The sequence below is a fragment of the Garra rufa genome, chromosome 10, assembly GCF_049309525.1.
Source record: "Garra rufa chromosome 10, GarRuf1.0, whole genome shotgun sequence".
NCBI classification, from domain to species: domain Eukaryota; kingdom Metazoa; phylum Chordata; class Actinopteri; order Cypriniformes; family Cyprinidae; genus Garra; species Garra rufa.
In genome coordinates, this window is record NC_133370.1 from 40039242 (window position 1) to 40057273 (window position 18032).

Sequence of the window (18032 nt, forward strand, 5' to 3'; positions counted from 1 at the left end):
CCCTGGTGCTAGTTGGAGGCAGGCGGCGATTACAATTTAGAGAAAGCAGACCGTTTAATCAAGAGAGTATTGAACAAAATTGTATATGCCCCTGCAAACAAGATTCAAATTTTTGGTCCATTTCCTAAAGGAGAATAACTGTTTGTCCACATTGAAAGAGAGAGTAGCAACAACAATAGCATCCAATCAGATAGCTATATACAGCTGTGTAGCAGGATTGTGGACTGGTGAGCAATGGACAAATTAGATTTCATTTTTGGTCCATTTTCCCAGAAGAGAAAAACAATAAAGCTGTTAAAAGTTACTTTTGTTAACTTTTAAGAGCATTTGAAAAGACTAGGGCTGCCCTCAACTGAAGATTTTTCTGGTCGACTAGTAGTAGTTAATTTTATGCATAAGTCGACTATTAGTTGCACATTTATTAATAAACCATTTAAATCATAATAATAAGCCTTTAACTGCCTACACAGCATAACAAGTGCTCAAGCGCACGCAAAAAAAATAAAAAATAAAAAAAACTTGGGGGAAAAACAGCAAGGACACTACATTTACGTTTTAATAACTTATTGATAAACTAGTGCTTTCTTTGTTTTCGCTTAAGAGATGATGTCGGTGACACTCGTCATCTCCGCAGTAGTAATGCGCCTGTATGCGTATGTTTCATACGGATTAAATAATCTGAGAATATTTGTTTTCTATTTGAATTGGTTCATTTAAAAGTAGACATTTTGCTCTCTTTAGATATATTTCTCATGTCTGTAAGGCAAGTATACACCGAGTTTCGAAGTTTCGCGCTCAAGTACACAGAGACCGAGACGGCAGAAGGGCATCCTGTTTGCTTTCATTATTTTACAAAAACGCAACGTTTCATTGTTATTGTGTTATTTCGTGGTTATATTTTTTTCTGTGACTAATACAGTTTTGGTCGACAAAGCCTCTTCTTCAACAGTCAACGGTTAGTCGAGTATTAGTAGTATTTTTATTTATTTTTTGCCATTATTGTTAAAGATGTCATGACATCAAAAACAAATATAAATATGCAGAAAACAAATTCAACCCTCATTTTGACCATTTTTTCTGAAATGATCCCATTTTAAAAAGCAGGTCCTTTAAGACTTGTCTGTGGAGTCAAATTAATGCCACATATACTTGCAAAATTATTCCAAAAGAAAATTTTAAAAATTTTACAAATAAAAATAAAAGTATAGCAGGGGGAAAAAACGATACTGCAAAATAAAAGCATTGCAAATAAATTAGTAGCTATGGCCATGGAAAATATGTGTTGCATCATTGCTTTTGCTCCGTTTCATTTATATTTTGCAATTCTTTATTTTTGTTTACAAAAATAATTTTTTTCTCAATACTTCAATTTTCATTTGCAAAACTTACAATAAACATTGAATAAGTATTGCTTGCAAAACAAGTATATGTGGCATTGATTTGACTTCATACTTGTCAGTAAACAGACATTGTTTTGATTGGCTAATGTATAGGAAACAGATGTAAGTAAGTGTTTTGACAACAACATCTATATAAAAACACAAATTTACAGACAAAGCATTATGAAATTGTTTACTGTTGTTACTGTCAGATCCAATACAGCTGACTTGCTTCATGTTTCAACAAAAGGTTCTTTGTAAGGTCTTCATTACACTGTGCCTCATTTACAAAACAATCTGCAGTCAAATGTTCTAAACACACACCTAATCCTCCGACGTCTTGGATGCCGTTAAAAATAAACCATCCACCTGTTCCTGATGCTAAAATCCTTCTGAAATATGTACAGGGATGCAAACAAGCTGTTTACCAGATGCATCAAAGCATGCGTTCTTTAACTCTTCCATTTGTCCTGTTGTCAGCAGACTCAAACGATCTGTATACTGCATCCAGTGTAGACAGCATCAGTCATTATAATGAGTTCTATTTGCTTTTGACAAGACGCAATGCTCGCATCCAGTGTGAGCAAATCTCAGCTGTTAAGTGATTGAACATCAGTGGGTGGTGCCATCATGTATCACATTTGTCGATGTCCTGCTCTGGAGGCAGTCATATGCAAATGTATTTGCACTGTGACATCACAGATCATCCAGTATCCAAACCTACTGTTTTTGGAGCTTGATTAAATAAAAGCTTTGTTTATAATGTGGAGGATATTGGCACAAAGATCTTTTATATGTCAAAAGATCAAGGCAAATTTGATTTCTCATGTCATGATCACTTCAAATAATGGCAACTCTTGAAACAGAATTAAAAACATTTTTTTAACAACATACTCAGAATTATTGGGATTATCCACAAGGTAAAGTAAAGAGAACCCATAACAGATCTAGACAGGTGGTGCTGGGGAGGAGGAGGGCTAAAGAAAATTCTAATGGTGTGCAGTAGTTATCTGGACTAGGTCAGGACAGAAATTGATAGGAAAGAGAGATCAATTGGCTACGTTGCAACTTTAGAAAAATCAAACCAGCATCAGCAACTCAGAAGAGTTTCATGACTGAATTATGCATGCACTGTATGACAGTTTTTAACAAGGGGCAAGAAGTGATAGGGAAAAGTAAGGGGTGGGATATAGAAATGACCTGCAGTGTTTAGCTCCACCTCTAATCAAACACACTTAAAAAAATCGAACTGAAATCTTCAGGATAACTGTAAAATTACAAGCAGGTGTGTTTGATTATAAATAGAGGCAGACAGGCCCTCTAGCCACTACCTAACTTAGGCTCTTGTTGTTTTGTTTTATTTCCTGAGGTTTGGCATGTGGCTCCGAGAGATTCAGACTTAATCAGATGATTTATGTTACAGTGGTGTTGCCTAGCAACATGACTGTCATTAACATTTGCTGTGAACTACTTTTAGTTGTCCCAGACATCAGACTTCTCACTTCAAATCTAATGTGTGTATTTGTGCCTGTGTTCTAATGCAGCCAGCCGTTCTCACAGATTGTGAATGTATGTGAGTGTTCACCAGTTTTTCTCTTCTCTGTATGTTTAAGGACACGCTGCTGGATCTATTGTGCGAGGCTATGGCGTCTACTGTGCGTCAGGGGAAGGGCTTCCTGGTCACTGGCTTCCCAAAGAATGCGAAGCAGGCTCAAGAGTATGAAGCCAAGGTTAGTGCTTTTCAGGAAAAAACAAAATCACAGGGAGTGAGACTGCAGTCACCAATGACAACACTTTGGGCGAACTAACCCTTTAAACCAAAAAGAGGACACAATGTTAATTATTTTACCAAAACAAGTGGGATCATGCAAAATGCATGTTAGTTTTTACATAGTACTGACTTAAATAATATATTTTACATAAAAGACGTTTACATATAGTCCACAAAAGAAAATGAGCCTGAAGTTCCATCACAATGGAAACACAAAGGAAACACAATGCATTAAGAGCATTATTGAGCATATATATATTTAGGCAAAATAAGAAAAATGTACAACCCTGGCTCTTAATGCATTGTGTTTCCTTCTGAATCATCAGTGAGCGTTTGAACCTTCTGTAATAGTCCCTCGGTTGGCTTCAGTGTGAAAAGATGGTTCTCAAAATCATACAGTCATTGTTGAAAAAGGTTCAAATACACAAAAAATGCTGAAAGACCAGAGAATTTGTGGGACCTGAAGGATTTTTCTAAAGAACAGCAGGCAGTTTAACTGTTTAAGACAAACAAGGGACTGATAAAAAAACTATCACTAAACAAAAAACACAGTTGTGGATCATTCTGGTAACAACACAGTTTTAAGAATCAAGTGTATGTAAACTTTTGAACGGGGACATTTTTATAAATTCAACTGTTATTTTCTCTTGTGCAGGGGCGGATCTACCGGGGTGGCACGGGGTGGCAATTGCCACCCTAAGAAAAAGCCTTGCCACCCCATTTGCCACCCCAGCACTAGTGTCCTAGTGTTCTAAAAATAAAAGAGTTTCCTCAACCGATTTACAGCAGCGACTCTGTATTTTGATTAGATAAAAATAGCGTGCGTCCCAATCATCTATCAGCGTCGCCCTGGAAACCAAGGACGGACAGCTGGAAAGCTAGTCAGATGCCAAGCGATCAAGCGAAAACATGCCGGGAGGTTGTCGCATCAGTCCGCGATGGCTTGAAAACGACAAATACGAATTATTTTTAAAATTAGTAGTGAGGGCTTGCAAAATCGCCAGCCCGACGTCCCGGGGCTATTGTGTTTTCCTGTCGGGCTACCAAAATGTTTCACCGGCCTCCCCGACGGACTATCGTAAAGTAGAGGGCTCCTGCGGGTTCTAAACTCCTCAATTTAGTTGTATCAAATTTAAGGCCATAAAAACTTTTAAATACGTTAAATAGAATAAGAAAATGCTTAAATATAATTTTAAGAGGTCTCAGTTGGGGACGGAAAGACGAGAATCGCGATAGAGCTGGATAAAACATCAAAAGGCAATGATGTCATTGAATAAATATGCGCGTTGCACGTTTCAAAAAAGTCAAAACGCGGCACTGATGTCAATTTGCAAATTTTCTGATGTTTATAGTCAGATTATTGCAAATATCGACCCACGTTTTTATGCAACAAACACATAGAGTTGTAAATGTGAAACAAATTAATGTGCTTTCTAAAAATCGAAACAATTAAGACAGTAATATTTATGTTTTAAATAAATATAATCAATTATCTACTTGATTTATCCCTTTTAATGGTATAAAGGCTGAAATGCCATTGTATAAGACGTTTTGTTTTTGTGAAAATCTGAATTATAAGTCATGTCATTTTATGGCTTAATACAGTATGTTACATTGTCCAACCCCACTCATACTGTGTTCATTTTACATGTGCAGCTCTTAAAAAGGGTCATACATTGCCCTAAATAGATATTTAAAAATTCTGCAGATGCACTGTAAATAGTGAAAAAAAAAAAAAATCCTTCATATTTGTTTGTTTGTGTATTAAAAATATTTTTGATTGCTATTAGACTTCTATCTGATTTTCTATATTTAAAAATATTGTCTTTTTTATTTGGGCTAGATGAATTAATGTTATAATTAATTTTATAGCTTCTTTTTGACTACCTTTTAGTACTTTTAGGCTACAATGTGAAATGTATTTGTGAAAAACGTTTTTGAACTACAAGTTTTAGAATTTTAGTTTAGTATAATTTTTTTTTACAGTCATTTTATACCAGTCATTAATATGTTACCATAGACATTGCCCTACCCCACTCATTCAGTATTACTTTTATTTGTGCAGGTCTTAAAAAATACAAAAATAAAAATACTGGAGATACTCTGTAAATTATATTAATTAAATATTTTAAATTAATTTGTATACTGTATGTTGGCTATTAATATTAGGCATGTTATATGCAATCCAGACAGTTGTTTTTTAATAGCACAATAACATCTGTTTTAACACAGTGTTGGAAAATCTTAAAAAAAATGCACCTTGAAAGTGCTTGAATTTGACTTGTGAATGGTTAAATAAACTGTTGGTCATAACCTTGTTATTTAGTTTTCGGTCCATGCAAATTTGTTGGTTTGTTAAAAAAAGAAGAGATACTTGGACTTAAGGGACTTTTGTTGCTTTACTTGCACTAAAATTATTGAATTTGTTTTCATGTCTCCTCCAAGATATTTGAATACTTTAAAATGTCATTTTGTTGCTCTTGTTGCACTGAATACTGTGATTTATTTTATTCATTTTGAAGATATTTGTTGGTGATTTAAATGTGGTTTCTGTATATTTATTATGTGTTTTTTACTTAAGGAAACTTGATCCACTGAGACTTTGTATCCATATGCAGTCTGCATTGTTTGTCATGCTTTGTAAATTAAACTTGGCATAGACTTGCTACAGGTTTGCATATAACTCAGTAAAGAGAAGTTAAATATACCATACCATCTAATTAAATCTAACTTTCCAAGCCAGATATCAGGTTCAAGTCAATCACACATCAGCTTTTATTTAATTTTTATAGGACAATGTAAAAGAGTGCACCCTGGTGTATACACCGAATAAGAATAGCTATCCTTGAATCCACAAAAAAACATGCAAGGATGCTTGCTTCAGTGTTGCCACCCCTCATAATTTTCATGCCACCCCCTTGCCACCCCATGAATAATTTTCTAGATCCGCCCCTGCTCTTGTGGATTATATGTAAATGTCTTTGATATGAAATATCTTATTCAGGTCAGTACTAAATAAAAAATAACATGCAATTTGTATGACCCCTCTTATTTTGATCAAGTAATTAACATTTTGTCGATTCTGCAAGGTGTATGTAAACGTTTGACCTCAACTGTAGTAAATATAGTAATGCAATTATGTAATTAAAACACTGAAAACAGAAACACCAGCACATCAACATATTCTGAAATGTTCATGATAGACGCCAGTCTGCATCTCTAAGAAATTGGCTGCCACTCAGCGCTTGTTCCCTTTCTTATTTGAAATATGTTTGTGTTTCAGATGGGGCAGCCGGACATAGTCCTTTTCCTGGAATGTTCCGCAGACATCATGAGTCGACGGCTGCAGCAGAGGGCCTCCTGCAGCCTGCACACTAAAGAAGCCAGAGACAGAGACACTCGCCGCAGAGTGGATGGATTCTGCAGCCTGGTCTATTCCGTGGTCAGTCACTACGAACACAGAGAAGTTCTGCACAAGGTGGGTATGGAAAAGCTAAGTTGCAATTAGTCAGAGCAGTTATGTTTCAGTGTAATTTGGCCTTTGAGTGGAACATTTTGACTGGTTACATTGACCTCAAGCTCAGGAGAGCATCTTAACATCAGCACAGAGTAGCTTACTAATGATTTTAGTCTATTGTTAACATCAGTCTTTAAAATAAATCCTAGTTATTTTGACTACACAAAGGGCATCCATATTAACCAGATTTGGGTTTGTCATGTCAGGACGTTTTCACTCTGTCAGATAAATGAATGTTGCTGGAGTGCAAACACATCCTCTGATCTCTAGGGAAGAGAAGCAGTCTTTTAAAGGAATAGTTTCACAAAAAATGCAAGTTATGTTATTTACTCACTCTCATGTCTCATGTTGTTCCAAATGACTTACTTTCTTCTGTGGAACATCCATACAATAAAAATCAATGCTCACCAAACATTTTTGGACACCAACATTCACCAAAATATATTCTTGTGCTGCAGAAGAAAGTGTAACACAGGAATGACATGAGGGTAAATTAATGACGGAATTGGCATTTTTACGGAATTCTTACGTTTAAAGAATACATTGGTATTACCATGATACATTTTAGTATGTGGATTTTATAGTGATTTGCAAACCTAAAAAATGTAAAAGGTATATAAGAATTCTGTAATTGAAAATATTTTTGGTAGTTATGCTTTAAAATATTTCATTTGGTAGATATTACTCTTTGAGTAGTTCACCCACTAAGTAATTTAAAGATCATTTAAATCTATTCATTCAGAGGATTATTAACAGACACACAAATGTAAATCCACTCCACCAATGTCTATACAATTATTTTGATGGAAAAATAAAAGATATTTATATATTTTTTTACATGATAGTAATAATAAATATAGCTGCACGCAGCAATGAAGGTGCCAAGCAAAACAGAAGCGAAATGAGGAGCTAAGCATTACATGGAGCATCAGACCATCTGCAACAATGAGTAATTAAAGCCATTTTAGGACTATTTTAAGCAAAATGGCTGAAAAAATCATAAAAACAACTTCTTTAACTTTTGACCAATAGGTGCGCACTGTTATCAATTCAATGTGGTGTATTCTGTGGGAGGTGACAATGGCACACACAAAGTTTGGTGTCAATATGTCAAAGCTTTGCAGAGATACAGCCTCAGACGTAATCTGGCATTATGCCTCAAATTTGTTGCGGTGCTATACAAAAGCAGTTTTGTCTATCAACACGAAATCAATAACTTTATGTCAGTACAGTGAGAAGATGATCTTGTTCGATTTTGGGGAAAATCTGATGAAAGGTCTAGGACCAGTTCAAAAAAGTAACTTTTTTTTTATCATAAACCAAAATGGCGGACAGGAAGTTCGACCGACTATGGCAAAATTGATATCCATGTTCTCGGCATGACTCAAGGAATATTTTAAAGCTAATGCAATCAATGGTTTATTACTTTTGACCAATAGGTCACCAAATTAATGTGGCAAGGTCTGTGTGAGACAACAATGGCACATGCAAAGTGGTGTCTATATTTCAAAGCTTTGCAGAGATATAGTCTCAGACAGAGTTTGGCATCATTCCAGCAAATTCGTTGATGCCAAATGATAACCATTTTGTATATCGACATGAAATCCATAACTTTTTGTCAGCATGGTCTAAAGATGATCTTAGTCAAATTTAGTGAAAATTGGACCAATGGTCTAGGAGGAGTTCGAAAAAGGTTTTCAACATAAATTAAAATGGCAGACAGGAAGTTCGGCTGACCATCGCAAAATTGGTATCTATGTTCTCTGCATGACCCAAGGAATATATTGAGATCACTGACATTGCAATAAGTCAATTTAATCAAATGTTATTATATATTTTTTAAATTTGTCCGACACCCAAAATGGCTGATTTGGGAAAACTGGCTCAGCATGCTACATTGAATCTTAAAAGACCAGTTTTGTGATTTGGTCAGAAGTTATAAACAGAAATAGCCATTTTCATATCTCCTGACCACTAGGTGGTGCTACTCCGAAACTGTGCAGGTAGCCTCAGGCCATGGTTGTTATAACACACTAAGTTTGGTCTCAATATGCCAAACCCTTGCCGAGATATAGCCTCACATCTATTTTTGTGTACTCTTCATCGAATTTGTTATTCAAGAACAGTTTGACTAATCAGCTTTCTTTCCACAACTTTTTGCCAGCATTGTCTAAAGATGATCTGAGCCAAATTTGGTTTAAATCAGACAAACCGTCTAGGACGAGTTTGAGAAAGTAGGTTTTTCCAACTATTAAAAATAGAAAGAAAGAAAAAACCTTGAACTTACAAATTAAAATTTTGCTGTCCATTTGACTCAATTCGACCAATTTTCCTTCTAGATCTTATGGCTCAGAAGTTATGGACCCTTTTCACATTTCCAGGTTTCTCAGCATCGGAATTGTCATAGTTGGGTTAACTTTGAGAGCAGTGAATGGGAGAGTACCATAAATATATTTTTTGTATTCCCATTTGCTCAAATAACAAAAAAAAAAACTCAGCAATAGTGTTTTCATGACTTTCAATTAAAGGAAAAAAAATTACAGAGACTGTCAGAACGGCAGTCAGAAGAGAGAACAATGTCAAATTTTGTGTCTCTTCCATTGACACTGCATGACAAACAAAAAATAACCATTAGCATAAAAAGTGGTGGCGCTAGAGAGTTTGAGTTAGAGACACCAAATTTGCTGTGGTCAATGATGAGATTGTCTTCTATCAGTTTGCCAAATTTCACAACTGCCTCGCAAGCGGTTCTGTGGGCTGCCATAGACTTCCAGAGCGGAATAAGAATAAGAATAAGAACGGCAACGGATACAATAGGTGCCTTCGGTCCTTGGCCCCTAATAATGTAGGAAAATTAGCATGTAGCATAGGAAAAATTTAGTACTCTGTAAAGCATTTGTAATTGCAGTTGTTTCCTGCTGGAAACTGAAAGGGAGTTGTTACTCTCTATTCATATTTGATGATCCAGCGATGATGACAACATAAAGCAGACAGATGACCCTGTGTCTCTATATATGTTAAGAGATAAACACATTCAGAGCAGCTGCAGGATTTATTAGTGCTGTATGACAGTTCTCCTGTGGGTTGATGCCCTACTTTTCAGCTTATGATTTCTAACAACCGTGTTATGTGTGCGTGTATGTAGATTGATGCCGAGCAGCCCCCAGAAGATGTCTTTGAGCAGATCTGCCTCGTCTTGGACTCCTGCTAGAGAGTTTGGACTCGCACTGCCCCCTGGAGGACAAAACCATCACCTACAGCTCCACTGCAGACTCACATTACACACCACAGTTAATCGCACGCGCACACACACACACACACACACACACACACACACACACACACACACACACACACACACACACACACACACACACACACACACACCTGTGATTACAGCTTCTGTATGGCACATCCACTTGGAAAGCTACCAACCAGCAACCGGCGCCTGTTCATTTCACACCATCGTCGTTCACTGTAAATACCAGGGGGGTGTTCCATAAAACAAGTTTACCAAATAAGCCAGGCTTATTTCAGTTAGTCTGACTTATTTTGAGCCAAATCAAGTGACAATAAATCAGACTAACTAAAGTAAGCCTGGCTTATTTGGTAAATTTGTTTTATGGAACACCCCTCTGCTCAATAAATCAACAGTGTTTATCTCTTGGTATTGAACCTGTATGCTTATGCTTAAGCTCGCTTTCAGCTCCATAAAACACAGAGGGTTATTTACGACAGTCTGGTGGCGTTTTGGTGTTTTTGGACTTGTTCAGTCAGTATCCTTGAGCACAGCAAAATCAGCAAAACTGATAAGCATGATGGACCGGCCACTGGAGAGCCTTTTTATATTTTAACTTCATGCTTTATATCGTGCCAAGCATGCCAGAATAGTGATTTATTGTATAGTTGAAGCAGAAACTAATGAGCTGGAGAGGGAAACGTTTTGAATTTCACAGTCTGGCTCTCACCAGTGCAATGAATGGATGAATTTCACAATGGAGGTCTGATAACTGTATTCTCCCTTATCAACCAGAGTGAAATAAAGACATTTCATATGTTTAATGGTTTTACTTTTCTTTTAAATCAGGACCTATGAGATATAACAATGCTTTTGTTGTGGTTAAAGGAATAGTTCGCCCGAAAAAAGAAAAATGTGCTGAAGATGTACTCACCCTCAGGCCATCCAGGATGAGTTTGTTTCTTTACGAGAACACATTTGGAGAAATTCAGTGTTATATTACTCACCAGTGGATCCTCTGCAGTAGTGTTGGGCGATATGCTCAATTTTCATATCATCCTATCAGCCTCTGAGATCGCCGATACACGATACTATCGTGCTAATTTATTTAATAATATGTGAATGTGTCAATATGTAATAAATTCCTTATTTGTTTTGTAAGGGTAGTGCATGTGACTTGTGACACAGTTGTGCGTGTGTAATTCACGTGCATATGTTTAGCGCCATTTTATTGCATCTTATTCTAGTTAATGCATACAGATGTTACTGAGGTGAATGTTTATGTTTACTATATACAGACAGATTCTGATATATCGTATTTATTTCAGCCTAAACCACATTTCACTACCTCTGTTATCCTAATGACTGTCTACACTTAAGTCTACACTTAATCTATGTACACTCACTGTATGATGAATAAATCTCTTACCCATTTTCAATGCACACATCAGCGGCGCTATCTACTCTATGCTTGTGTTTATACCGCGGCAAGTTTCTGAGGCATCCTAGAACCGACTCTCCGCGCTGTATCGCCAAAGTTAGGTGCCTTTTTGACGGATAATAATAATAATCATCTTACTATCGTCAAAGGCATCAGCAACAGGCGATATCTCTAACTATCGTTGATACACGATACTATCGTCTGTCGGCACAACCCTACTCTGCAGTGAATGGGTGCTGTCACAATGAGAGTCAAAACATCAAATAAAAACATCACAATAATACACAAGCAATCCACACAACTCCAGTCCATCAATTAGCAAGTTGTGAATTGAACAGCTGTGTGTTTGTCCGTTGTTAAAGGGGTCATCAGATGCCCATTTTCCACAAGTTGATATGATTCTTTAGGGTCTTAATGAGAAGTCTATAACATAATTTGGTTAAAATTTCTCAATGGTAGTGTAAAATACACTCTTTTTACCTTGTCAAAATCAGCCCTTTTTAGAGTGAGCTATTCTGTTGCATGTTCCCTTAAATGCTGATGAGCTCTGCTCGCCGCGCCCCTCTCTCCTGTGGGATGATGAGCCGTAATGTTTACTTTAGCCCCATTTAGCGGTGAAACTTGCTAACAAGCACATTATTAAGAAAGGCCATTTGCAAAGATGCATAAAAAACCCTTATACTTACTTCTGCTGTGGGTGAAGCTGTGAACATAGACGCATATGTGGATCGGGATCGGCGCTTTCCTTTCAAAAATGAAAGAAAAGTTAATCTTCTGCATCTTCAGTGGCTCAGATGTTGGGAGTAAATGACGACTGCTATGTTAATTACTACATCCAACAACAGAACACCTCAATCGCTCAATCCAAGACATTCTTGTCTTCCCCTGCACCTGAGTCGACACAATGGCAATCGGAGTCGGACTGTTTCAGCTCGGTGAGGGCAGGTCTAAAGTAAGGTGCTCATGTCAATCAACTATCGTGGGAGCGGCCTCTGTGGGTGTGTCCCGATTACCCCTCTAAGAAGTTTTTAACTTCAAACAGATGTTTCTGTATCCATAATATTGTTTTGTTCAGTGGAAAAGTTGTATTTTCTGGATCAGGAGAGAAATATGCAGATCAGCCAACATTTAACAGTCCAAAACAGTTCTAAACTTAACATTTCAGCAGATTTTGATTTGAAAGGTCTAGGGCTGTTGCAATTTGTCGATTTTAGTCGACTATTCGATTTTTAAAAATCCTCCATTTCATTTTGCCCGAGTCGATTAACTGGCAAAATACCGGAAGTGGCGCATTCCACAGATGAGAATCCATTAAACGCAATATTAGACTGTTTTCCAAGGCTGCATGATCTATTAAACGCAGTAAAAAAAACATTATTAAGCATAATTGTGAACATGTATTTTGGCCAGGAGTAATGCTTTAAAGGTAAAATGCCTTGAGGGATTTGTTCATCAGCTTTTTATGTTTTTTATGTTTCATGCTGTGGATTATTGTGATGTTTTTATCAGCTGTTTGGACTCTTATTCTGGCGGCACCATTCACTACAGAGGATCTATTGGTGAACAAGTGATGTAAAATATGACCATGGACCACAAAGCCAGTCGTAAGTAGCACGGGTATATCTGTAGCAATAGCCAACAATACATTGTATGGGTCAAAATAAGCCATTTTTCTTTTATGCCAAAAAACATTAGGATATTAAGTAAAGATCATGTTCCATGAAAATATTTTGTAAATTGAATACCTTAAATATATCCAAACTTAATTTTTGAGTAATATTATGCATTGCTAAGAACTTTTTTTGGACAACTTTAAAGGCAATTTTCTCAGTATGTTGAATTTTTTGAACCCTCAGATCTCAGATTTTCAAATAGTTGTATCTCAGCCAAATATTGTCCTATCCTAACAAACTATACATCAGTAAAAGCGTATTTATTTAGATTTCAGATAATTATAAATCTCAATTTTGAAAAATTGACCCTTTTGACTAGCTTTGTGGTTTATGGTCACAAATAATTTCTCCAAACATTTCGGATAGCCTGTGGATGAGTATTTTCTCAACAAATTTTAATTTTTGGGTGAATTATTCCTTTAACAGTCTGTATGGTTATAAAGATTAATGGACAAATCATTGAAGGAGAGAAAAAAAGTGTTGCAACTGAAAGTTCTCTAGCAACATCAAAATTAGCATATGTGGTCAAGCCTGTCAAATAAAAACATTAGTAAAGTAACAATAAAAATACTGTCTGGTATTAAAGTACATTTTTGTCTTCCTTCCAATACGTAAATTACGAGATCCAACTTTCCAATCAGTTCTCGATAGAAAAATCAAGTCTCGTCTTACATTATGTCTCATTTAAGAAGCCATTTACTAGAATATCGACAGAGGTGGCAGCCAATCAGTGTAATGAATCACTCCAACGTTTAGTGAAACCTCATTTTAGTATGGCCAAATGCACTGAGAGGGATGACCCGCACCATACATGGGCCATTCTACAGAATTAGCAACGTCTTGAATTTTTTTCCCCACAAATATGCATGCAAACTGTATAATATACCAAGGTTAACATTTCTAGTAATTGTGCAGTTAATTCTCATATTATATTTTCAGAAAGTTTTGGAATATTTGTCCTCTCCCCAAAATTGTCACTACCAAAACACAGTAATATATATTTTAATAAGAAGGGCTATATTGACCCATTAAGATTTTGTTTACATCTTCATTGTAAATATATATTTTTCTATTTTATTGAAAAGTTTTTTTTTTTTTTTTTGCTTTGAATCCAAGTTTTCTTTGTAAAAGGTAAAAGGTTGATTATACTGATTTCAAAAGGATTCATTAGTTTGAATACACACTGAATCATACACCATCATAGCATTTTAGTTGATAATTCACTATACATTATTTTTGAGATGGTGACCGCACATTTTCAGTAGTAACACTTTGGTAAGCGACCACATCACATTACAGAATTTTAACCCACATACTAAAACACTAATAATTTGCTTCACCAAATGTTTCGGTTGTAACAATTTTAGATACTTTTGAACCTAGCTCAAAGATGCTAATCAGCACATGGTTGGCTAGCAATCCATGGTTCAAATCATTTAAAAAGTACATTTTTATATAATAACTCACCCCAAAAAAGTGTTTAATTATAGAAAAATGGTATTCGGTAGTGACATTCTTTAAAGTTACACACAGCTTTTTTTTTATATGTTTGAATGCATTTACCTCAAAATGATGGGGCCTATCTAGTATCTACTCACCATGTAGAGTAGATACTGTTAAAATCAGTCTCAGCCAACGGACTAAAACATACACTGCTTCAGTAGTGACATAAAAATGCGGGACACATTTTTTTTTTTTTTTTTAACGTAAGATTTCATAATTTACAAAGAAAATATCAAATAAACTTTAAAAAATAAATCAAAAAAGATATTTTTACAAAAAAATCAATGAAATAATATGCAAAAAATATATATATTTTGATATGATTTTCAGAAATTGAAAATTAGGGGTTAGGGTTTGGGACAGCCACCTTTAAATTAGAAGTATCCACTAAATGATGATTTTATATATAAAAGGAGTAGTTCACTTGCAGAACAAATATTTACTGATAATGTACTCACTCCCTTGTCATCCAAGATGTTTATGTCTTTCTTTCTTTAGTCGATAAGAAATTGTTTTTGAGGAAAGCATTTCAGGAATTATCATCATTTAGTGGACTTCAATGGTGCTCCGAACTTCCAAAATGGACTTTAAACGCAGCATCATAGGCCTCTAAACGATCCCAGCCGAGGAAGAAGGGTCTTATCTAGCGAAACGATCAGTTATTTTCTAAACAAATTGACAATTTATATCCTTTATAACCTCAAATGCTTGTCTTGTCTCTGCGATACACATGTGGGTCAATACAGTTAGGGTATTGCAAAAAGTCCCATCTCGTTTTCTTCGCTGACTTCAAAATCATCCTACATCGCTGCAGAAGTACCGACCCAGTGTTTACAAAGTGAACATTCAAAGAAGATCAAACGCCCTTTACAAAAAAGGTAAAACAGTGTTGTAGGACGATTTTGAAGTTGTAGACGAAAACGAGATGGGAGTTTTGGATGACAAGGGGGTGAGTACATTATCTATAAAATTTTGTTCTAGAAGTGAACTAATCCTTTAAGCTTATTGATATTTTAAATATTATTTTGGGGTTCGATAGATAAGAAAAGGATCTTAGTAAACATCTAACTGCTGAATGCAACTTTATATTAAATAGTGTGATATCATATGTGACCCTGGACCACAAAACCAGTCTTAAGTCTCTGGGGTATATTTGTAGCAATAGCCAAAATTACATTGTATGGGTCAAAATTATTGATTTTTCTTTTATGTCAAAAATCATTAGGAAATTAAGTAAAGATCATGTTCCATGAAGATTTTTTGTAAAATTCCTACTGCAAACCTATCCAAATGTAATTTTTGATTAGTAATACGCATTGCTAAGAACTTAATTTGGACAACTTTAAAGGTGTTTTTCTCAGTATTTTGATTTTTTGCACCCTTAGATTTCAGATTTTCAAATAGATGTATCTCGGCCAAATATTGTCCTATCCTAACAAACCATACATCAATAGAAAGCTTATTTGTTGAGCTTTCATATGATGTATATATCTCAGTTTTGTAAAATTTAACCTTATGACTGGTTTTGTGGTCCATGGTCACATATCAACCATCTATCCTGCTTTCTAAGATATCAGTTGACCACTATCAGAGAACAGTTATTTTCCTTTGGCTGAAGTGAATATTTTGATATTGTAATATCCATTCTTTAGGTACAGATTAATAACTGTGTAATACAATGTCAATGACAACTTCGCTTCATATCAAAAATGAAAGGACTGTAACACACAATTCACAATAACGTACCACCCTCTGGTGGCTGAAGACAGACTCTCAACCCTTTGAAAAAATAAACGTGTCACTAACCAATTTCAAACTTACTGGCTTAAGTGCTGAAGTGAACCGGAAAGATAAATCATTATACCAGAGTCACGTGGTGTAGAAAGACTTTTCACATACTTTTATTTCCACAGTTCTCCTCTAACATTTTTTTACATTATTTAAGAACAGACTGTTATACACAGATATTGAAGCAGGTCAAGGGAGGGGAGGTGAACAGAACAGAACCCAATACAAAATGGTCTACTCAAAGCACGACAAAATGCATGTGTATAAAATAACGTGGGAGTGCGGCGCACTACCACCAACTCGATTTCTGGTTATTCTTCGTCTTTTAAATAGATTAATAAAAATACAATCTTTTCATGGACCGTGAGGAAACTGCGAAAATTAGAGGGATCTAAAGGCGTGATGACGGTCGGGCAGTTTTTCACAGAGGGCAAACGTGCCACGAGTTCTTTATTTTCTTCTTCTTCTTCTAAAACAAGTGGCCAGGTTTGAATCAACTGGACAGGGAAGAAAAAAAAATGGCACACGGCAACTACCACTGGCTACTTTTCACCATATATTTGAATACTCCACATGATCAACAACAGTACACATTGAGAAAAGAAAAGAAAGCTCTCCACGAGCGCAGAGAGCGCAATAACGCCTTCCGGATCTCAGCTGGTCTTCTCCGTGCTGTAGTGCTTCGAGGTTTGGGAACCTATTGGGTTGAGTGGAGTGGCTTTTTTTGTTGTTTTTTTAATTCGGCGTAATTTAAAAAACAAGAAATGAACGTAAATAAAGTGACAACATCATGTAACGGTCGTAAGAGGAAACAAAGAGCAGCTTCTAGTGAAAATGGTAGCCCATGGCAAGAGACACGTATGGGGTCTGTCAGCCGGGATTTTTTTGTATTTTTTTAACCCCTGTTTAGAACGTCGGAGTTGTGAGCGAACCTCCTCGATTGGTTAAAAACCTGGTATGAATCAAAGACGACAGTCTCAGCACCAAGTTCCTTTCCTTGTCCTCCCGCCTCACGAAAAGAGCTCACACACAAAGCTTCACTTATAAATATTTCAACTACAGACGACATTTTGCACTTTAACGCGAGCCCAACCCCCGCTCCCGCCGATGAATCCGGAGCCGCGCGCTCCTCTGAGAGGCGCGCTCCTCTGAGAGGCGCGTCGCTGACGCCCGTCACTCAAATGGCGGAACAAAGGGAGGCGTCGGGTTGCCTTCGAAATGTCCTGGGATTGGGAATGTCGGTGTGCCTTTTCTTTTGTTCGTTCTTTCCTCTCGTTTCTTTTGATTTGAGATAGTGTTACTTGACGAGACCTGGTAAGGTTTGACAACCGCGGCAGGGTGTTGCCCCCTCCCTCCCACGAACCCTCCCCCACCCCACCCCCCTCCGGCAGCGGGTCGGGGCGAGGTGCGGCCCATCTGCGGTACCCTCTCGCCCAAACGTAAGCATTTCTTTGACTTGGATGATGGAGCCATGCACAGAATGCCCTGGGGGCTGCGGCCCAGCCCTGGTTACTAATGCTGGAGCTCGTCCCTGTCATCTGTTGGCAGGGAAGTAGTTGGGGTCCAGGTAGTTGTAGCCTGTGCTCTGCGGTAAGCAGTAGTCTTTGTCCAGGAAGGTTTCGGCCTGGCAGACTGGCTCCAGTCTGTGTGTGGGCTTGTGGGTCTCTGTTTTGAATAAACTGAAAAGGCAAAGAGAGAGGTGACTGGTTAGAACAAGACCAC

At 36.8% G+C, this 18032-nt stretch overlaps 2 protein-coding genes across 2 annotated transcripts in view; one reads left to right on the forward strand and one right to left on the reverse strand.

Annotated features, from left to right (window-relative positions):
• The window catches only part of ak5 (adenylate kinase 5), a 118490-nt gene extending 107761 nt beyond the window's left edge, over positions 1–10729 (forward strand). The window contains exons 12-15 of the mRNA XM_073849149.1: positions 2993–3109; positions 6434–6628; positions 9813–9971; positions 10038–10729. Of these exons, the coding sequence (XP_073705250.1) occupies positions 2993–3109; positions 6434–6628; positions 9813–9878 (378 nt within the window). The 3' untranslated portion in view covers positions 9879–9971; positions 10038–10729. The remainder of the gene's footprint in view (positions 1–2992; positions 3110–6433; positions 6629–9812; positions 9972–10037) is intronic.
• Positions 10730–16399: 5670 nt separating this feature from the next.
• Positions 16400–18032, reverse strand: part of zzz3 (zinc finger, ZZ-type containing 3) — a 37228-nt gene continuing 35595 nt past the window's right edge. Inside the window, exon 12 of the mRNA XM_073849645.1 lies at positions 16400–17989. Within this exon, the coding sequence (XP_073705746.1) occupies positions 17845–17989 (145 nt within the window). The 3' untranslated portion in view covers positions 16400–17844. The remainder of the gene's footprint in view (positions 17990–18032) is intronic.